Genomic DNA, 23,964 nt, shown 5'->3' with positions numbered 1-23,964 from the left:
TAATCGTTCAAATTTTTAAATATAATACTTCACCACAATTTGGCCATAATTTATGCAGGAATTTCATTTTCTCAACATTTGCGTTGAACTTATAAAAAAACTTTATTGAATTGTACGTTTTTCTTCGCAAATTTACATTTATATTTTATTATATTATATTATATCATATCATATTATATTATATTATACGATGGCCGTTTTTTTTCAACCTTCGATAGGCAATTTCATCTAAAACAATAATTTTATTACCAAAAGATTGGTACACTTATGGTTATTTTTCGACATAATCGCCGAAGACATTGAGACATTTGTCATATCTGTGGACAAGCTTTTCAATACTCTCTTCAAAGAAAGTTGCCGCCAATGAATTCATGTAGTCCTTGACGTTGGTTTTAAGGTCCTCATTGGTTTGAAAGCGCTTCCCACCAAGCCACGTCTTCAGTTCAGGAAAAAGATGAAAGTCACTGGGTGCTAAGTCAGGACTGTATGGCGGATGATCGAAAATGTCCCATCCAAATTGTTCGAGAACCCGTTGAGTTGCTCCAGCAGTGTGTGGACGGGCATTGTCATGGATCAGAACAACTCCAGCGGTCAGCTTTCCTCTTCGTTTGTTCTGAATGGCTCTACGCAAACGTCGTAAAGTTTCACAATAAACAGCTGCAGTGATTGTGGTTCCGGTCTCCATAAACTCCACAAGCAGCACACCTTGTTGGTCCCAAAACACAGTAGCCATAGTCTTTCTGTTGTTGAAGGTTTGTTTGAATTTCTTTGGTTTGTTTGGTGAATTTGAATGCATCAATTGTTGTGATTTTAGTTTTGTTTCCGATGTGTCGTATTGAATCCAGGTTTCATCCCCAGTCACGATTGATTTCAAAAAGTTGCCTCCTTCATCACGATAACGCTCAAGAAACTCCAAAGCTGACGCCATTCGTCCAGTTTTGTGGCCGTCTGTCAACATTTTTGGGACCCAACGTGCACAAAGTTTTTTGTAGCCTAACTGCTCAGTAACAATAAAGAACAAAACAGACGTTGAAACTTCTGGAAATTCCGTAGACAAAGCAGTAATGGTGAATCTGCGGTTTTCTTTAACCCTACTGTCAACTCGTTTAACCAGGTCATCTGAAATGACAGATTTGCGTCCTTGGCCCCCTTCATCATGCACATCATTACGGCCATCTTTAAACTTTCGACACCATTCACGCACAACACCATCACTCATGAGGTTTTCCCCATAAACACGACTCATTCTCCGATGGATTTCTGCAGCACTATGGCCTTCAGCCTGTAAAAAACGAATCACACTTCGCAATTCACACTTGGCGGGAGCATCAATAATGGCGGACATGTTTACGTGGCTGTAGCAAAATGCCGACTGACGCCTGAATGTCAACAATGGCGGAGTGTGTAGTATGAGAGCTGCGCAGTCGCCTACAGCGCATGCCCGCTTCCTGCTGCCCGCATAGCGTCTGCACAGAGCGATCGGAGGTTGAAAAAAAAACGGCCCTCGTATTATTAAGTCCTATAATTATGCCTATCATAAAGCATACTTATCGATGGAGTCAATGACAGGTGCACATTCGTTTGTCTTAAGTTGTTTTGTTTAATTTACAGGATAGTAATTTTACCATTGAGGTTTCCATCGTGGTAAAAGTAATTGATGTACCGGACGTACCACCCAAGTGGTCCATGATCAATCCCGTTTACAACATCCCCGAGGAAAATCCATTCGTAAGTACAATTTATCATATCGCTCATGAAGTGATACTGTGTGCGCTAACCGATCATCGTTTGTTAAATCTCTCCAAATTTCATGAATGTATCTGCAGGGGTGGATCCAATATTTTTTACTCGGGAGATACAGGGGTCTTACAGGCAAATGAACTTCTCATGCTCGAGTTAAAAAAAAAAAAAAACAATTACTGTACGAAATGTTCTCTTTAGTTTAATATGAAAGCTATAAATACACATATACTTGTTTATATTTGTTTGACTTTTCACCAATAGTGTATGTTGTATATCTTTTGTATTGTAAACGTATATCTACCGTTTTTAAATACGTTTGCATTGACGCTATCGAGGGGTTAGGTGGAAGAGGGAACTTCTTACTCTCAACATCGCCCGGAAAAAAGGCATCTTATTATTATTAATATAAAATTAAATTATTTAAGCTCTCTAATATGCAAAACAAAAAGAATGCAATGATTATTACCGTATAAAACTTTGTTTCTATTACTTGAGCGTCAGGGGGAGGGGGGCATATACCCTCGCCCCCCCCTAAATCCGCCTATATGCACTTGGATTGCGTAAATCGCAGTAAATAAATTGTTAATAATTTTTTTAGTTTTTTAGCTGTCAGTATTAAAGTAATCTCCTTTCCTTTCCAGAGTGTTGAACTAAAGGCCTATGACGGAGACATCGAGTATAATTCTCCTATACTATTCAGGCTAGGCAATGAGGAAGGTAAGTGTTTTTCGCGATAGAGGCAATATTTGCAAGTTTTGCATACTGCTCCTTATTGGATTTTCCCTTAGATTTAGTTGTCTAGCTAGCTATTTTTTATGTTTTGCCGATTGTAATATAGTTTCAAAAGATGGAGACACCCGTTTAATTCGATTTCTTGATTATTCGCCTTCTTTTCATGCTATCCTAGCCCTCGCGGAATCGCCTTCAGAAATACATACGTAATATACAGTTAAGACAAAATATTGGAAAAAAATAAATTGAATTAACAAAATTTAAAAAAATGAAATGGCGAGCCGAGTCACGGAAATGTACATAGTGGTTTAAGGATGAATATTGGTAATAATTCTTGGTTGTAATGCATCTTACGTTTCCCCTTTTACAATCGAGTTCCACAAACCCAAACTAATGAGTACTAAAGGGTTCTCAGATTTAATAAAGGTCGGAGTTAATCGAAAGGAGTGGAAATTAGAATAAAATGTTGAAATATTATGCATCATTACTCTATAGGGTGGAGATAAATTGTGATACGAAATTCCAACCCTGGATAGTTAATTCTCGGAGGAACCAAAATTACTGATGATTTTTAGTTGAAAAACGCACTATTATTTGAGCTACAGAAACCTTCGGCTAAAAGTAGTTTAAAAATGGTGCTTTACTACTGCGAAACTGCAGAAACACTTGGTTCGAAGTTTCTGTAGTTTAAGAAGGATGCATTGTTACTCCTAAAATACAGAATCTTTCGGATCCACGAAGCGCTCACATCTACCCATCCTATTCTATCCATCAGGGTTACTTAATATAAGTCTTAAGTTTTAGACTTGTACCTTATCTATTAATGGATCTCATTAAAACCTCTAAAAGTGTTTAAAATTCTTCCTAGGGACATCAGGTAGTTTTAGGGCTACCATCTTACACTGTTTGTACAGGTCTAGTGCAAACATACATGAAAAGTATATTTATTTCTCAGCATTCAGTGATTTGTTATCTCACCGGTTGCATTCACTTGTCATATTTCAAAAATGTACTCAAAGATAACTAACTTTCTTACATAAACGCATAATTACATACATACATTATACATTTTATTGAAAATGTTTTTATGTCACATTTCTTAACAGAAACTCTACTTCCTCATACCTCATAAGCCATTTTTTGACAGCGGATGTAAATCCCCATCTTTTTTCCGAGTTAGTCCCATTACTTGGTAACACACTAAATAATTTAGGCCCTAGGTATTTGTGTGGCTGTCGATAAATTTCAGTCGTCGGCCTAGGTATATCAAAGTTTCTGGTTAAGATTCGTTTTCTGGGGCTATGTTCCAGGTAGACCCGATTTGGGCATGGTACAGTGGTACACCCTCCGAAGGGTCACTACTCCGGAGCTTTTTCCTCGAGTCGCTCGCCCTCGCTGGACTCTCTCCTCGACCCTCAAAGCGGTGGGCCTCGCTCCCGAAGAGTGACCGCTCTAACTACAATTTTAAAATCAGTCAATAATAAAAACAATAAAGTCGTTTATTTTCGAAGGCACTGGGACCCACGAGAAAATAAACGTACAGCTTTCTACATTTCCAGCATTGGTAGATAAGTAAAAGAAAAGGAGTAAATTAATAGAATTACAGACAAATGCAACCAGTGCAGATCGCCAAGAGCATTAAAAAAATTCAGCAAAACAATATTTTCAACAAAAAAATAAATAATCGCACTTAAATATAACAGACTAATTACAAGAATTTCAGGTGATAATTCGTTATGACAATTATGTCAAACAAACAATTTTTTTTACAGAAACCATAACATTAGGATAACACTGTGATTTAGTACAATTCTAAATTTAGTTGACCATTCATTCACATGTGTATCAATAAAAATAACAATAAGAACTATGCTAAACATGAATATAAACAAAAGAAATTCAACTTGAGGTTAAGGAGGCATTTTTCAGAAACCCATATGTGCTATGTTTAAATTTATTGATATTTTTAATGCTTCTTAATTGGGCTGGGAGAGAGTTCCATATTCGTGAGGCGGTTACAATGAATGATTTGTTCATATGAGGCGTGTGATGTTTTGGAATAAATAAAATCAATCAATCAATTCAATCATCAAATAATTATTGTTTGCATCGTACTCCTGCCAATCTTGCGTTGAATCACGTCTTTGAACCGTGTTCACGTAATTAACCGTGTTTCTACGAAGAAAAATGTTGTTAAACGATGTTGTAAACTTAGCTAAAACTTTGGCTGCTGACCGCTGGAAAAAGGCAACAGCGCTTCGCAATGGGCAAGTTAGGGGGCTATTTAAGTGAGTTTCGTGAATGATTTGGCCGTCTCGCACAGCTCTTGTCCACGCCGAGGCTTTGGTTACTTTACCGGGGAAGCTGATTGACAAGTGGAGATTTGAAATGAACGCCGTAGTCTTTGGTGAGTGGGCTCGGGATTGGCGACCCATCGGAGGGTGTACCACGCCCAACTCGGGTCTACCTGGGACGTAGCCCCAGAAAACGCATCTTAACCTAATCACTACCCGTCGAAGTGACGTTTAGGGATTATTAACCAATTATTATTAGTACCTAATCAACCCCGATCATTCCAGTGTTAAGCAGCACTCGTCCTTACTATCCGCCAATTCTATCGTTTATTTTTTTTTCGCAGGTATTGACAAGTATTTCCACGTGAAGGGGAATATTCTCAATGTTGACCCCATTGATCGAGACACAGGGAATGACATGTTCACGTTTACCGTCATCGCTTATGAGCATCCAGCGCCTGCCAATGAGAAGCAGACCGAGACACCGCAACAATTCATTTTCATAATTGAAGACATAAACGACAATCCTCCAAAATTTAACCTGCCGGCTATTACGAAGACAATCGATGAAAATAGTAATTCCCTCGACATTCCGGAAATAGTCGTCAGTGATCCTGATGATGTAAGTAATGTTTTCAACAGGGATGGCAACAAGGGCGTACACAGGATCAAAACTAGGGGGGGAGGTAGGCTGTCCCAAAAAAACCGGGGCGCAAAGCATAAATACTAATAATATAAATATAATAATATAATAATAATATACATAAAGCCTAAAAGGTACGCAAAATCCGACGAAATTTTTGTCATGGCATGCCCTCAAGAAAATAATTTTAAAAGCTAATAAAGAGCTGTTACAGTTTCCGTAAAGTGTTGGTTTCATTCACCTTTTCCATGCTTAAATCCTACCTATAACTTGAACAACTGTAACTGTAACAGCTCTATATTAGTTTTTAAAATCATTTGCTTGCAAAGTATTATTTTCCTTAAAGACATTTGCGATTTTTGATTCTGGGGGGGAGGCAACTGCCCACTCCTTCCCCTCGCTGGATACACCAATGGATGGCAAGGACCAGGAGGGGAACGAAAATACGAGGCCTGGGTTTAGTTTCGTTCCCTCACGAAATTAAAATCACCAAAGATAGTGGCGCAGCGAGGGGGAAATTGGGGGGTCCGGATTCCCCCGAAATATGAAAAAAAAAAACTTTCCTTTATGAAAGAAAAGAAATTATTGAAAAAACATGAATTTACAAAAGATTTCTTTGGCGGATGAAGTTTTTTAGATTTGGAAATGTGTTAAAATATTTTTAAATCCTCTACTTAGTACCCTTTTTTTTATTTTCCCCCATGGTTTTGGACCCCCGGAAGAAATTCCTGCTTACCTCGTTGACAAAGTTTAATTTCGTCCCGGGACAAAACTTTATACTCCCGGGAACTAATCTAAATTAATCGAAACACAACTAGCTGCTCGTACTTAATTTTCGATCCCCGGGGTTGAGTTGAGGGGGGGGGGGAAGGGGGAATAGTTTCTACCCATATCATGACAGAATGTAGAGAGGTTAAAACATGGAGCTTCTTCGCATTGCGACTGAATACTGCGTATTGTGAGTGGAATAGCGCCCCAGGCATCTAGAGGCGGTAGGGCGAACCTCTTAACTCTATTCAACCATACTTTGTACTCGGTCTGTGAGTCGAAACTGGAATTATTGGAGTCGACAATAGGGTGGTTTCCTATTATTTTTTTATTGCCTTAATTGAAAGATTATTACTCCTGGAGTACGTATTTCACGCTTTTAGATTTTTAAATGACAATATCTATTTTTCGCGATTAAATGAAAAGTGAAAATTTTCAAGCGCGCGAAAACGCGACGCTTAGGTATGAATGCCGGGAAATATCTCCGTACGTCGTATTTCTGGTTCCCCCTCCCGCCCGGTGAGGTGACCTTGAGGCGAGGCTCAGCGCTGATACGTCGCAGCCTGCTAGCGGGTAGCTGAGTACCTTGCCGGATGGTAGCGCTTGGCTTAAAAAAGGCTTATTAATACCTTATCAAACGAAGAAAACTTTCCGACCTTAGCCAGTTTTAATAGGTGATTATTAAGACATGTTTCCCTGAGCTCTGTGCCTCATGCATGCATTGGTAACCTCAGACGATGCATAACTCCTATCCTCTCGTGTAGAAACTAGGTCCCTGTGACGTCATGTGGAGTGGAATCGCATGGGCGCCAATCTGGCCTTTTTCAAATGAGGATAAAATTTGACCCTTGCCATCCGTCTAAACCGGTATTTCAAAAACCAAATAATTTGTGTATTATGAATACAATAATGGTGGATAACGAATCGCAATAAATGCCTTTCGTTTTCTTTGATGAAGGAAACTACCCTATTATTCGAAGGTGAAGCATGTGGTCCCTCCAGTGCGCAACATAAACAGTGTTTTTTTTTCGTTCCAGAGGTTTAGTTAAGTTTTGATCTGAAGTAGTTTTGACTCCGATTTCGTTTCGACCCTGAGTTTAGCTCTCCGGGTTTTATTCTTTTTCGTTTCGTTTCTAAATTTCACTCCCGGGAACGGAACTATTAAAATTTTTACTGGTTTTGACTTTCGTTTTGTTTCGATTGCCACCCCTGATCTGCAAGAATATCTAAGCATAAACAGTACCAAACTCTGTCTAGCAAGTGAAATTTGTATTATGTTAAGTCTGACCTTTTTCCCGGTGGCAGTGTAGATTTCTCGGTTTTTTCACCATGTCAAGTCCTCCATAACTAGAATACATCAGTAGACGGTTTACAAATGCTTAATGTATAAGATTAATCGGTTACCTTTTTCAGTCATTTGATACCTTTGTAATCAATATATCATCAAATCTTTTCATTAACTAGTATTAGGTCTTATATTCTTGAATTCCGTATGTAATATTTAATATTTAAATTTTTTTCAATTATGTATACTTGCATCTGGAGTGCATGAATATTTGAATCGTAGGCCTGTACCATAAACTGGATTGTCATGCACCATGTGCAACTTAATATGAAGGAAGGTCCCTTTCTTCACATTAAAGAGTTTTCAAAGTTCGAAATATTTTTCTTCCATTGCTTTCTGAGGTTTTCACTGGTTATAACTCGGTAAAGTTGACCAAGTTCAAGGGAATCTTTGCTAAATATGTTTTTAATTTTGTTAACGTTAAAACGTTTACTTCAGTTGTCTTTGTTTCACACGTTTTGAAATCAGAGACCAACACTAATGGTTTATAATGGTTTTAAACATTACCAAGCCTTAACTTACAAGAAATCAGTTGAAGAATAAAAAAGTGGCAACATTGTCCCCGGTTTACGCAGTGGCGGCTTGCCCATATGGACTCTCGGACGCCGCCCTTCCCAAAGGTTTGAAAAAGGAGAAATAAATTATATATCCCTTCAATCATAATTATACATCTAATTAACCAAAGTGTTCTTTCAGTCACAAACATCGAAAATGTAGTAAAAACACGCAAAAATAACGCGAGAAGTTCGTATTTGTGACCGCGGGGCACTGGCCTGGACGTCCCAATCCATCGCCATGCAGTTATATGAAGAGTGGTAGAGGTGAGGGCTGCTGGTGGTATGACGCGTCTAAGCTTGTGCCTTAAGGAAGCCTTGGGACGCCGCCCGAGTATGCGCAGATTGCCGTATCTAGGGAGTTGACTCCGTCGCGCCCGAGTGTTAAACATATAAATGCTTACATTGTGTATGCCGTGTTAGGCAAAGTTGACATAAGAGTCCAATTAGATAGTGCGTATAGATTAAGAATTGAAAAAGTTAAACGAATAAATGTCAAAAACCGTTACGTAATAAGTAAATTGATAGATGCCAATCGTATATTTAAGCTTGAATATATCTAATAGTATATTTTTATCAAGCTTTATCAGGGAAAAAAGGTATTTTTGTTGAAAAAAATGAACATATGGCATCCTAGATTGTCTTAAAAACTCACTAAAATGCACAAAATACTCAAATATTTTGATCCCTCGGTGGAGTGTACCCCCACAAACATTTAATTCACGCGCCGCCACTGGGTTTACGGTAAATTAAAATGTTTTACAGGCCGTGAACGGGACTTATGAGGTGGAATTGAAGGACTTGGATGAAGAGGGAACTAAATTCACCGAAGCGTTCAGCGTCGTTCCGTCACAAGGCTATCACGACGCTACGTTTTCTGTGCTGATTGTCAATCCAAAGTTGCTTGATTACGAGGATGAAGCATGGAGACATATTAAAATGAAGGTAAGTGCAAGCGATCTTGAATTGAAAATTATTCTTTTCGCGATTATAATCGCTCTATTTACAGTTATGTAGTACCCTGCGAGCCATCTCAAGGATGATTAGCAGAGGTAGAGACTTCATAGAGGAGGCCCAATTCCACCCCATATAAGGCTGGTTTCTGTTGCCACTTCGGTCGCTCTTAAATCGGTTTTCAAAAATGTCCGCGTCGCGGTGATGAGTGCAATGCGATCATCTTTTTCTAGTTTTTCAGTAAAATGTTTTTCAAAATTTTTAAAATGTTTTTTTTTTTTTCAACTTTAAAGTAATGAATTTGATAAAGCACATCACCATGTGTGTAAATTTCTATGTTTATTGATATTGACTTGAACTATTTATATTCTATGATCTAAGTGCATCACATTTTTCAAAAACATTAATGGTAAACTCATTCAAATGCGCGTGATTTTAGAATTAATTTGTAAAATCAACATTTTTTTCTAGATAACTTAAAATAAGCATGATTGTGATGTCCATGCCGTGAAACATTGCCAAAGTTATGGATTGTTGTATTATAAAAATAATAATATTTTCCTGTTTAAACAAATAAAAGACTTCGGGCAAATCTAATGAGCTCAAAATCCATTTTACACCGTCCGATAACCCACCTCTTACCTTCTAGTGCTGGCCAATCAAGGTCCCATTCAAATTTTTAGTTATGTTTGTTTAAATATTTTTAATAGGCCCATTTCTATAATATCTGTTATAGTAATGGAACATTTCGTCTGAATTCGCTCCATCTACTACTCGTTATGGTACAAATATGTCTAATTTTCTAATTTCATTATGTAGTTAGTTGCTACCCCAAAAGCTCCACCCATTGAAACAGCAGAGCTGATGTTGTCCATCGATCTCAAGAATGTAAATGACCAGTCTCCAAAATTCAACCAAATACAGTACGAAGTCAACGTGACAGAAAACTTGCCGGAGGGAACTTACATCACAACATTGAACGCAACTGATGAGGACATGGACGACATCATTACGTAAGCATTAGCATGTATAAGGCCCTGAAAATGAAGCAGTGAACAATCTGTCTTTGTTTTCACCAATATCAAATGGGAAGGTATTTTTATTTCTTCAATCTAATTGTGCGATGAAAAGAAGGCTGAAATTTTAAGGGCCCCAAAGTTTTGCGTCATGTACGGCCTGCCGAAAATATACAATACCCAGCAAAGCTGAGGCAAGCAGTAAAACTGCTATTTTCAATATTACAGTGGCAAGTGGAAAAAGTTGACATATGAAGTATTTGTTGTGAAGATGCTGGTACTTTCCATTCATCTTTAGTGGTGTATTCTTGTGAATAAATAAGTATCGAAATAAACAACATGTACGGAAACGGTACCGTCAAAATCAGTCGTATGGATCTATCAGGGAACACTCGATCGGGCATTTTACCGTTCAGAAGCCTTCATCACGTCGATGTTCGCGTCGTAGCCAAAATCTGTGGCCCATATTTAAACATTTTTACCCAAAGTTTTCAAGGATAACGCGCGCGTTATACATGTGTTTTTTCAGAATTTCCGAATTATTTGATGCGTGCTTTACTTAAGGTGATCTGCCCTACCTTGAAGATTCATCCTTTTCATCGAGGCCACTTGTAGAAACTCGTTGAACAACGTTGGATTATGTCCTCGTTAGCTATATGGCTACTTATCTTCTCAGGAAACAAGTTGATATACTGCCCAAGCAGAAAGTTTTCTGGGAGGAAATTGGTAAATGTTAGATGAAATTCTCCTATGGTTTAGTCCGGGGTAACCGCTAACCTTACCTATCCAAACCAAATTTCGGGGTGAATCAATAACGGTACAGAAAGACTAAATCCGTGAACTGAATAAAATACAAAGGAAAGCTGCGCGATTCGCCAAAAAAATTCTGCTGGCGTTACCCAGATGTTAAGCGAATTAGGCTGGGAGCTGCTCGATACTCGGAGGCTGCGCGCTAGGCTTAGATTACTTGAACAATTGAGAATTGATATCTTTAGGGGCGAACATCATCTTAGAGCCCCGGTATATTTCCAAGTCCAACAGAAGCGATAAATTAAGAAAGATATTTTACTGAACGGATGGATATTGGAATTCGTTTTTCCCCGAACCTTAAAATACTTCAATAAATGCTATTCGTAATATTTTTGAGCATTTGCGCATGTCTGACGACTGGTGTCCTCTTATACCCCCCGTCTAAGACAAATACGAAAATCGCCGAGCGGCAATGCACACTACCAAAATGGCGATTTTCGTACCTTTGGTTTATTTTTAGTGAGAGGAAAAATATCAACATTTTCTGTGGTTGGAAGAAAATTACTTTGCTTTTCTACAAAACACACACTTTATTGCCGACTAGTTTCGGTACACTGTACCATTTTCAAGACTAGTGATACACATAAGATTTTTCCGGGATATATACTCTGTGGTTGGGTGATTGGAGGGTAAGGGGAGGGGGGAGGTAAGTGAAAACTTCAGAGTCACCTGGTGGCAGACTACGAAAACGACACATTCATTTCATCTGGCTTGTATAGGCGACTTCTTTGTTTACGTACGGCCCCAATAGTTATTTGGATTTGATATGATCTTGCTTGACTTGGATATCTCACTGATTGGATATGGGTAGCGAAAGAATGGAACACAAGAAAAAGGGATGGGTAAAAGGAAGGATCAGATGGAAAGGCCATTAATGTATAAACCGCGAGAATTGTCCAAGAATGAGATCCAAATGATCGTTAAAAGGTCATAAAAAAAAGCCTGTGATAGGCAAAGAAATGTTTCAAGTACTATTTACGCTGTATTTACTCGAGTTCCTGTTTTTGAATCAAGACCGACTGCAAAACGAGTCGAAATTTTAGGTGTTGCGTTGACATGCAGCGAACGCTATGGGATTCGCAGTAATAAATATTGAATTTACCTTGCCGAAAGCCTCATTTCTAGTATATTCCTGTAGCGTGCGCCGATTCACAGGAGAAGGATGGAGGGAAATCACGACACACTCGCTTTCAAGTCTAAAATTTAACTGCCTTTATTATGTCCTGTTTTTTATATCACAAGGCTTAAGGGCACGAGAAAATTTTAAAATGTGCTTTTATTATGGAAAACTACTATCCAAAAAAATTTGAACGATATCGGCGAAAGACATTTCGTGAATATTCCTTGTTAGGGGCTCCTTTCGACGAGAGGCCGGCCGCCCCTTACATTCCTTATTTTTCTCCGTGGTTTAATCGTAATCAGTTTTTATTCTCGTAAACAGCTACTTTCCTTATAATTTGATCCTACAATGGGTAGAATGATAGGTACATTTATAGAGTTGTTTACAAAGTGAAATAAGTAACTTGATAAAATCCTGCGGTAACCATGATTTAAGAGTGTACTTACGTTGAGGATATCCCGTTGACAATATAGATAATGTATTTGACTCCATTCTGTGAATCATTAACCACTTATTCCTATTATTTTTGTCCTTTCGAAAACAAGTAAAAAACTTCTCCGGCGAGTAAATAGAGGTACTAGACGACGGAGCACTTTATATGAATGTACAAGAATCTGTTCAGAAAACCATTCAGAAAAATGTACAGAATCTTGTACTTTCTAATGTACCGTGTAACCAGGCCTTAACAATAAGGTGCAGCCAGTCTCGCTGAAGATGACGTACAGGACCGCGAGAACTGGCTTTACACTCTTGGCCTCCTAGGTCCCCTGACATAACACCATGCGATTTTTTTCCTTTTGGGAAATGTTAAACAGCGTATTTACGTTCCTCCCTTACCTCATGACATTGATGAACAAAAAACATGAATATCAGCTACTGTAGCTTCAATGACAGAAGACACCTTACCCTCAGTTTTGGATGAATTCAGCTATCGGCTAGATGTCGTCCGCGCAGCCATAGGAGGACATATTGAACATTTGTGATGGTTTTTTATAAAATTTTGTCTTTTGTGAGTAATTTAGTATACAATATGTTGATGTTTAGCCCTTCTTGCTAATAAATAATCTTATTTAAAATCGGGTCATACTTTTTGGGACACACTGTATTATTGAAGAAAGGTCTTTTTCTATCATTGCGTATATGCTCCATAAGTGAATTGATAAATGAAGCATCATTTTAAACGTTGAATCACCGGCTTCTAACGAAAAATACAATCTCAATATCGAACTCAACTATTTACCCGTTAAATCGATTGAAAAGTTTCGTTTTTCCCTAGGTGATCGGGTTTGTGTTTTGGCTAGAGTGTTGGCTTCCCACCCGGCGGGCTCGGGTTCAAATCCCGGCAGTGGCAGAGAATTTTCAGAGACTGCCCGACCCCTGCTTGAGTGTTGTGTGGAGGACATTTCAAGCGCTACGCTCGGATGGGACGTTAAGCCGTGGTCCCCTTGGGGCCTTTCGTTAAGAGCAGGCTAATGCCGACGCCGGGTTTCTCTCCACCCTTACTTTCATACCTTTCCGTCATGGCGCAAATGACCTCAGCTGTCGGTCGCCTCCTCCAAATACCGTACCGTACCGATTTTTCCTTGTCGATTACTCGCTCGAGCTATATCGACTCCGCATATTTATTTTTCTAAAATTTAAGAAAGGTCTAAAAACGCGTTAAATCCAAAGAAACGTAACATTAGCAGGCAAAGATATTAAAAATAAAATCTAAGAACTATTAAGAATATTAAACATTTTCTAAAAGAGACATCGTGTTTAAGGAGCTTAAAAGATAACGCATATCACGAAAAAATAAAAAAAATCCTTTTAAAACTATAAAGAATTATTATCAACGGGAAATTGACAAAATAATGAAAATAATGCGAAATGCACATGGGCGTTTGTACATGGGTGAGGTATAAAATTGTCGTGTATAAGAAAAATAGTTTATCATGATATTGTTTTGATAATTATGAAGAAAAAACTTTATGATATACCTTCTCTATTTAAAACCCAATTGCACCGTTTCCTTGACATATTTATTGCCTGATTTCCTTATTTATTTCAATTAATAGATTTTTTCAGTTTTTATAATTCTAGGATCTACACGGATGTATAGGGAAACCCTGGAAATTCGTAGACCCCCCACGATTTTCATCGGGGACCAGGGCCCAACCCAAATGTTTCATCCATTAAACCAAGGATTAAGCTTGCCATGAAAAAATATTTGGCTTACCCGAGATTCGAACCCGGATCTTGGTAAAGCCCATCATGAAGTTCGCTCTGAGAAAATGGTTTGCTGGTTTAATTGGCTGAAACGCCTCACTGGCATTGGGAAAAACAGGGGTTCCAACACCGGTTAAGCTAAATATTTATCATGGCGAATTTCATCCCTGGTACACATTATTTTTCACCCATGACTGCGTTCAAAGTCACTTGTTTCATGCATTTCTGCGAAATATTTTTCGCCTAATAAGTCGATTATGGAGTTTACACGTCTCAAAGATTGTTTATGTTTCCAAAATATTGTAGCCGCTGCATTTATTTTTTCATCTGGCGCTAACTTCATTTCCTTTCCAAACCAGGTATTCTACGTCGAGCTCCAGCATTATCCAAATAGACCCCAAAACTGGTGTTGTGAAGGCTGGGAAAAGTAATTCGTTCGACTATGAGTTACAGCACAAAGTCATAGCTCAGGTGATGGCTACTGACCTTGCAAACCATGTCGCCTACGCCCAGCTGATCATTGGAATTGACGATGTAAATGATGTAGCTCCAACTCTATACATGGTTAGTCAACAGCTGATTCTACTATTAAGCATTGATATTTTGTTTTTTTACGTTATCAAATGTTTTTTCTGTTCAATTTACTGTGCTTACTTGCTCTATCTACGGAAAATTTTAAGAACTTATCGGCCATATTGACTTGTTTCACTTGGGCTGAGCGTGTTCCCGTTTCTTTCCAGCTCTCGTGTTAGTGTGTATCTTTCCTTATTTCTTGTGTCCTTGTCCATTTTTCTTCTGTTGGTAAGTGGTGAGCTACCCCAGTGCCATCTATTGGTTATTCTTGTGGGCGAAAGCACATGGTGATTTCTGTGTGTAAACCCCCACCGAAATCATGGTATATCTAAGCATCCTGGTTGTGCAATTGGTAGAGCACCAAGCCGGCAACAGTTAGGTTCTGGGGTTGAGTCCCAGTCAGGCCGCATTTTCACCCTCTGATTTCTGGTTTTTTCCATCTACCACTGCAACGTTGTCCTTGTCCATTTTCTATTATGTGTACCTATTCCTTTCATTCCATAACTATGCATTTATTTAATATATACACACATCTATCTCTGTAATCACTTCCACGTCAATTCACAGAACACCATGCAATGTAAAATGATTTCGATGGTGGTTCGAGGTTCGGAAATGAATGCCATTTTTATAAACATATCATAATGCCCAGATCTCAAATCCACGACCTTAGTCTGAGGCTTTCATTGATTCGACATGATGAATATTTTTACGAATTTTGCGAAATAACTTCAATAATTTTGATTGCGGTGTCAGGTATAAGTTTGCAGTAGAGGTTTCTGGTATTTCTCTTGAATAAAGGTCATTTAAGGTCTCCCAAGGTCAAATTATAGATTTGACGACTTTTTAGGTTAACTTTAGCACTAAACCTATCGCAGAGTAAGTAGAAAATCGCAATTTGATTTACTAATAGCAGTTTAATTTACTAATCGCATTAAAAAACTGATCTAAAGAGAAAATGCGCTGTGTGTCAGCCACTGTAGTGAGTACTGATCTATTTTTTTCCTTCCTCTCCCCTTCCCCTCCCTAGTTGTTTTTTGGTGTTTTCAACTATTCTGTTATCTTTTAACCCTACACTGCATGGTGTGCCATATATGGCACAGCTTATTTGATGGCTTGCACTGCGGGTATTATTCTAGATACCGGCTTGAAATTTTCAAGCCCTATTGCCTGTAGTCTGCTGAAAACCATGAAGTCCAATGGCTACCGCTACTTTGCAGCACCATTGTTTCATGTACTCATATCCATGTGAATGCGTCAAAAAATTTTTTTGCGATTTTTTAACATTTTTACTTCCTTAGAAATTGTAGTTCTAGCAAACACAGGCAGCCAAAATAATTTAATTATTGATAAGATATGTGTATACTATATTTCTGGTAGTTTGAATAGCACAAAAGTATTTGTTTGATGCGTAAAAGTTGTTATAAGTATCTGTGCCTGATATGGCACACCATGCAGTGGTGGTCCTTTTTGTTTTCGAGTGATTTCTTCGTCACTGGCCTAATGATATGTATGCTACCTTTTTGTTCGATAGTGACGGTCTGATACCAGCACCGTGATTTAGTGCACTTCGTTGCATAGCTGTGAAATATTTGTTCTGCATAGTTTTTGCTTTATTTTCCCATTGAAGAGTACTTCCCGTGGGTACAAGTAGCCGAAGCATATAAGTGAGGTACCTCAGTGAATACTGAAATAATGTTGATTTGAATTATTCAAAAGTAATTTTTTTAAGCATGGGCAATTATTATAACAGTGAGTGCACATATTTGTTGCCATTTAATGTTGAAAATTTTTCGGACGGGCGAGGACTACATGGACCTGCCAAAGTTGTTTTTTTTTCATGGTACCTGTGGGCTATACCTATATTATGTTACTCTTCAAACTCCATTATGGATCACAGTACTAATTTTTCCTATCCTACCCCTCCAATATGTAACGCTGCCTCTACAAATTAAATCAGTTCAAATATCTTTGAACGACATTCCCATTACATCGATGACCCCTGTGACGTCACTAGATAGCTATTTAATCTGCGAGATGGATAAAAAGAAGTAAATTTTGGGGCATAATCAATCGTAACATTGTAGATGCAGTGGTTCAGTTACATTGAATTAGAATAGCCAACATGAAACACTCCTTGCACCTTTTTGTGTTCAATTTTACAGTATTTATTACGCTTGGCGAGCGAAAAAAGGAAACAGGTGCATTGTAAATGCTATGTAACTTTTAGTTGATCCCAACTCTCCATAGGTTTTTAGATGATGTCCTCCCCCAAGTTTGTATCCAATGCCTTCAAGGTTATTTGATGATACTGCTGATGCAAATATTTTTTACAGAATCAACTACAAATTGATACAGCAGCTATTGTTCAGGATTTAGCAATCCCGAAAGATAGCGAGGATGGTTTATATTTCTCTAATGATGAGAAAACGTTTTGCTCTGAATCTGAACCAGATGTGACAGATGAACCGGATGTGAGGCATGAAGAGGTGCTGATAAATATGCCATCAACATCATCAAGTCCTTTGACTAAAAGAAGCGGTCTTTCCAAATACCATAATATACTGTAAAAAAAAAGGGACGAAACCAATCGGTGTGCTGAAGAGCTTTATTTGGGTGCAAGTGCGAATGTAGTAGTGCATCTCTGGAGTTATATTCCACAACATAAATACCATAAGGTGTTCTTTGACAACCAGCACATATCATTGCCCTTGGTGGTTTACGTAAACAAATGAGGAATTGAATCACTGGGGACATTACGAAGAAACAGAGTACAATGTCGGAAGCTCTCTTTGGAAATAGATTTGAGAAAAAAGGGACGTGGAACTTTAGAAAAATGTACCACGACAGAAGAGGGTGTAGATGTGTCAGCTGTGCAATAGATTTCACTCTGCCCTAAAATTCATTGGCCAGCTGTCACTCAATCAAGTCAAAACAAAAGAAAACAACCAAAAAAAAAACAAAAAGACACGAGAAAAAGAAAACATACTGCCCACAAATGATTATGATATATAACCATTACATGGGAGGAGTAGATCTCCTAGACAGCATAATAGGGAGATTAAAATGTAATAAAAAAGTGGTACTTTCGCCTATTCTACCACCTTCTTGATGTCATTGTGATCAACTCACGGCTATTATATGGATGAATGTTCATTCATAAGCATATCGCAAAATACACATCTCTAGCAGACTTCAGAACTGAGCTGAGGATTACTCTGTGCAAAGGGGCAAGAAAATAACTTTTTGCCGGGGTCCTCCCTAGGTCACCATTCCTGACATTGCTTGCACAGAAAAGCAAGAGGGAAAAGGCAGTAATCCTCCATCCAAAGAAGGAAAAAAAAAATGCTGAAGTTATGCAATCCGCAGCACAACAATACGCCATCAGTGCTCTTCATCATAGCGAGGGTGTAGAAGGGCCCATTATTTGGATTGCGGGGTGCATAATATGCAGGAGTTTTCTGGTACTTCCCGTTACTAATATCTCGAAAATTATTGAGCGTTGATGGCGGAACAAAAACTGCATCTCATGGGTAACCATTTCGTATCACCTACCCAAATTTGAACGATATCTGGTGGTGACACTTGAATGACTTCCTTTGCAAGTCAAGTCGTACTCTATTTGTATAATTTCTCTCCTTTACTTACAATTCCTGAGTGATCAGGGCCGGCGGCAATGAGAGACAGGTGGGGGTATTCGCCTGGTGGCCTGGATCAAAAATCGATTTAATTATAAATCTGACTGAAAGCAAGTATTAAAAAACTTATATAAGGTACGTATGAAATAACCTGAAAGTGCCTATATCTCGTCTAAAGTGAGTAGGGGGTGGGGGGATTTAGGATAGGATTTAGTGGCCCGCATGCATCAGTAACCCAGGGGCCCATGAAAGCCATCAGCGGGCATATATGATATCATTTAGTCTTTTAAAGAGGTAATCTGTGCTTTACATAGGTTTTTGAAAACACTAATAAAATTAGCTGACCACTGCATGGTGTGCCATATATGGAACGGCTACTATTTTGCAACTTTAGTACTCAAAATTTTGGAAAAATTTTTTTCATTATTTTTTCCATGAACATAAGCTTAATGTACATTGTACGTACCTATGATTTATTTTATCAATTTTGAAAAAATCATGCAGTGTAGGGTTAAAATAGCTTCAAAATTAAACTTTATGCAAACCACGTTTTTCATCAAAATTTGTCCAACCGCCCTTTTAAAAATGGCTGCCAAAAAAAGTATGGCTTGTAAATTTTTTCAAATATTTTTTTGTGAATGTCTACTTGTAGGGAACCAATGATAAAAAAAGTCATGAAAATTAAAAATGTTGAGCAAAAATTTTAATTTAGACTGGGTGATTTGAAATGGATTCCCTCTACTTTAATACCCATTGATTGAGCCGTAAGCACTGAATTTGTTGTGTTTTATGCCAACTATGGTCTAGATTTTTAGTCTTGACGGCTTCAAAAATGCAATTAAACCCCATAAATATTAGGATATATGTTGGTAAAGAATACTGCTACAACCGGCCACCAGTGCATATTTAAATTTCAAATGAATGGCAATATGGCCACCAAAAACTCCCGGAATGGCAAAAAAAAAACTCTTGGTAACCATTGTAGTGGTGTAGAGGTGTAATTTTTTCCCGTCGGAGAACCGGCGAATGTTTTTACGGGCATTTACGTTCTCTGCACCTCATTTAAAAGAAGCCGAATTTTAAGGTTGAACTCAGGTGCATGTCGGTTGCATATTTACTTGGGGTCAGGGATGCCGACTTACAAAAAATATTGGGGGGGGGCCAAACCGGGGATCTTGCCCCGGGAAATTTTATAAGTAGTGAGTTTTAAGTTTTTTAAGCATTTTAGAAGAGTCATATGATCAACGTTAGAACTCGAATAACTCGAATCTCGACATCTGGACACTCTGGGGAAAATCGACGAGCCTGATACATTTTTTCCTCACACCCATAACGAAGTTTTGAGGGGGCTCGGGCCCCCTCAGGCCCCACGGAGTCGGCGCCTCTGCATGGGGTGTGCAACATTAGTTAGCCGCGGAAGTCACAAGAAAAAACACTTGGATATCGTGGTCAACGTGGGTGATTTTATTTGCTGAAACATTGTTGCACTATGGAAATAAAACGTACACCATATGAATTTTACATTTCTTGGGTATACAAGTAGTTAATGCTATTGCTGATGAGATAATGGCATGGCTTACTAGTGCCAGGTGTCACTCGCCCTGAAGATGAAAATTGTCTCGGTTTTCGAAACGTCGGCAACGATGGGGGCATGAAGTTCAACTACAAGTGTTATTGTGGATTTTATAGAGACACAAATTAATTCAAAGAGTCCTTTGCTCTTCTTACCAAAATCACGTGGGCACTTTAGGGCCCTATGTATCCCCGTTTGTAACTCACTTGTTTCATTTTCTCTACAGCCTCCTACTAGAATCATTATAATGGAAGATCGAGAAGTGGGAACTGTTGTTCCAGGATGTGATATAAGTGCTTCAGACCCTGATACGACCGCCGATCTAGATTTCCAAATTGATTATGATACTTCGTCTGCTTCGAAAAATGGAGTGCCTGTGTCGGGAATATTCGAAGGGTAAGTTCGTTGATGTATGTTTTTCAGATTTTTCCGGCCAATTTTGTAGATTAATTATTCACGGGTTTTGAACCTAGGTAAAATCTCGGTAAAACCCGTGAAGGATTAATCTATACGTTCGCCCTTGACAATCGTTCACCTTCGCCTGCACAACAGTTGATGTGCTCGGGTTCGGAGAATTTCGGGGAAATTTTTCATCACGTGGATAAACCTCACTCTAGCTCATAACTTTCTGTCATCACGTGGAAAAAACTCACTCTAGCTCATAACTTTCTGTCTATCAAAATATACATACTATTCTTCGAGCCGTGTCGAAGATGATTGGCAATTCAACAGTAAATTAGGACCACTGTTAAAACTAACAGTAAGTGTAAAAACTATTAGTAACTGTTAAAACTAACAATAACTGTTAACTCTAACAGTAACAGATAAATCCAACAGTTATTGATGAATTCAGCGGTTACTGTTGGATTCAACAATGGTCCCAATTATAATTGGGACCATTGTTGTTATAACTGTTATTTAATAGGGTTGTTCAAGCCTATCAGAACGGTCTAAAAAAACGAATGTATATCACTTCTGATGTAATTTCATTTTGATTGGAATGAGTGACAGATGCGTTGAAAAAGTAATGATGGAATTATTAGCAATCAAAATTCGAAAAATTTCAACGCCGCCAAAAACGGTCGGCCATCTTGAAATAGAGGTGATGACGAAACAAGCCTGTACAGCTGGCCTGTACTCTCGATCGCTCGATGCCAAGCTGAGCACTCTGCATGCCGATTGGACATTTGCCAAGGTTATTCCTTATTTTGAAAAGGCCTATGTTGTGCATGAAACTTCCGGATGGATCTAGGCGACATGAAATCCATTCTTCAAGTTAGGCAGGCAACGTATGTAGCGTTGACAGGAATTGAAAGTTTTGTATAGCTGCATTTGCTAGGAAACTACGTGCAGTGAACTTTCATTGTGCCTCTAGTGCAAGTGAACACAATTTGTGCCCTTAATGTACCCCTAAGTGAATGATTGCATATAGACGATGAAGTAAAGAGTGAAGCGACGAGTGAAGTGAGTTGTGAATGTAACATCTTCGACGAAATTATTTATTTCTTCCATGCTAGTTCAATCTACCCTATACATTTCGATCTAAGGTATCTAACTATTGCGAAGGGGATATGTTTCATATTTGAGCTAGTTGTATTTTAAGGATACATCGAACGCATATTAATTTTCAATCGTTTGTTCGCTTCTAAGTTCTGTTTGATTTTATTACCTATTCATTTTGAGCATTCACCAGTGTTTACATTTCACGAATTTCGTTGCGCTGTTGTTTGTTTTTGTTTTGGTCATATTTTGGTTACGGTAAGAGCACGGGTAAGAGTAATAGTGAAATACGAAGTTTTTTGATGTTACAATAACCGGTTTAGCAATTTGTTTCAGTCTATTCATTTCATTGTCCTCGAAATGTCAATGTGAAATAACGTAAACTGATTCTAAGTCCTTAGTGATGAGTGGGAAGTGAGGTGTGGAGAATCCTTTCGAACTTCAAGGAGTGCAAATTCTTTTAGTGTGTGCAGAGTGATTGGAAAACCGATTATCATGTTTTATTAGTGTTTTATATTTATTGTGAGTCAAGTTTTTCATTGAATAAGTTGATTCGGAATATACTGATTATAAGTATCAAAAAGACAGCTCGTGAAATGTGTACGTTGAAGTGCTATTTATGATATGATGAGCAATAAATATGTACAAGTAAGGGTAATTTTGCTTATTATTACTCTTATTAAAGGATAAATTTGGATTTTCTATAAACACTGATCTGGCGACAGACGCTGGAGATCTTTAAAAAAAAGTGGAATAACCCTGCTGAGCCACTTAAACAACACTGCAGTAGGGCATCTACAGGCTTGTGACGTCACACATCAATTCAAGATGGAAGTAGGGCTTTTTGGCGTAACGTAAAATTTGTCACTGTTTAAAGCCTTCTCTAAACATGTACAATGAAGAAAATAGCATAATATTATTGTCATTGCTCATTCTGAAGCACGATCTTTCGATTTCTTAAATAAAAAAATATGGTGAACAACCCTATTGTAGTTATAACTGTTGAAATTTCAACAGCTTTTTCGCTAAGGATTGGGTGGCCCTCTAAATTCTTCACATGAAGTGGGTATCTGTGGACGTAGCTTTGACTTCATCCACTTTTCAATATGTGGGTAATGATGGTAAGACAAATGAAAAGTGATGAAATCCCACACCGGATCAATAGGTTCAGCATTTTCATCCGCTTTGAATGGTTAGATAAAATAACAATAATAACTAGATATTATGCCGATTAACAAGAAAATTATAACTTTTTATACAGTTGATATTGCGGTACCCCTTTCACATAGTATTATTACTCACGCCGATCCCAACAAGAAGAAACTAACCATTGAGGTTAAAACACATTTCAAATTCACATTCACACACGTCGCCACAGGCGAATATTCGACCATATTTACCGATGGAAGCTGAAACAAAGAGAAAGGACAGGGTTCCCACTAAACCGTGAAAACATTAAAACCGTGAATAAGCCGTGAATTTCGTCTACCGTGAAAAAAACTGGAAATAGCCGTGAATCTCGTCATGAAACCTTATAAATCTCTCAAACTTGATTTTAGAACTACGATAGACAGATTAAAAGAAAAATCGATACTTCGATCACTTTTCAAGGCCGAGTCACGTGTAGATAAGATGCTGATGCTGCCCACGCATTTATCTGCACAAGTCCCAGACGGCACAGAATCCTCCGTATCTACTTCGTATGCAGATAGTATCCATTGACGAAAAGCGACGGAGCGGTAGTCAAAGGATACTATCTGCATACGAATTAGATACGGAGGATTCTGTGCCGTCTGGGGTGTATTCGAAGCGCAATTATTAATTGGTCCGTGTGCCATGACAGCATATTGACCTTAAGCCTGTGATTGACATTAGACATTACCTTGGCAAAAAATCAGCCACTTCTTCACTTCCCTGCCACCCTGCTCTCTCCATTGTCCCACACGCACCCTTGCGCAAAATGATCGTCGGCGGCAATTGTTTTTCGCGATCGCGATGAGGATTCCCATCGCTATTTTTCATCACTCGTCCGGTCGCTTTTTCCGTCGCGAAAACCGTCTATAAAACCACATATCAGCCAATCGGAACGCATGACCGTATGGTGTGATTGCAGCGCAGCGCTTGATGCCTCATTCACATTACGATGGTTCCATCCGTCGTCGGAACTATCGTGCATTCACACAACGATGGTTAAAACCTGTGCTGCCCTCTAGTGCTGACATAAAAAGTGCATGGGAAATTGACGGTAAGCAAAGCTGTTGAGGTATGCATGGACAAGATATTACTGTGTTCAACGTGTATTTACCGAATAATTTTTCTTCCGCCCATATTTTTCCTTCCTAGGACAAATCCATGAAATGTCCATGAAAAAAATAGAGCTTCACGAGCTTTTCGTCTTTCTCTTGTCGCTTCCGTTTCCGGTCTCCCAGCGCCTAACCATCGTAAAGTGGCAACGTTCGGAACTACGTCAACTATAGTCAGAACTTGCATTCA

At 38.5% G+C, this 23,964-nt stretch overlaps 1 protein-coding gene across 1 annotated transcript in view; it reads left to right on the top strand.

Annotated features, from left to right (window-relative positions):
• LOC124167549 (protocadherin Fat 3-like) overlaps nucleotides 1-23,964 on the top strand; it is a 100,821-nt gene that overhangs the window by 18,323 nt on the left and 58,534 nt on the right. Inside the window, exons 7-13 of the mRNA XM_046545508.1 lie at nucleotides 1,612-1,728; nucleotides 2,385-2,460; nucleotides 5,114-5,391; nucleotides 8,845-9,024; nucleotides 9,853-10,046; nucleotides 14,547-14,751; nucleotides 20,198-20,367. Of these exons, the coding sequence (XP_046401464.1) occupies nucleotides 1,612-1,728; nucleotides 2,385-2,460; nucleotides 5,114-5,391; nucleotides 8,845-9,024; nucleotides 9,853-10,046; nucleotides 14,547-14,751; nucleotides 20,198-20,367 (1,220 nt within the window). The remainder of the gene's footprint in view (nucleotides 1-1,611; nucleotides 1,729-2,384; nucleotides 2,461-5,113; nucleotides 5,392-8,844; nucleotides 9,025-9,852; nucleotides 10,047-14,546; nucleotides 14,752-20,197; nucleotides 20,368-23,964) is intronic.

Source organism: Ischnura elegans, chromosome 11, assembly GCF_921293095.1.
Source record: "Ischnura elegans chromosome 11, ioIscEleg1.1, whole genome shotgun sequence".
NCBI classification, from domain to species: domain Eukaryota; kingdom Metazoa; phylum Arthropoda; class Insecta; order Odonata; family Coenagrionidae; genus Ischnura; species Ischnura elegans.
The sequence above is the reverse complement of the archived record's forward strand: the minus strand, read 5'-3'. Positions and strand labels throughout refer to the sequence as shown.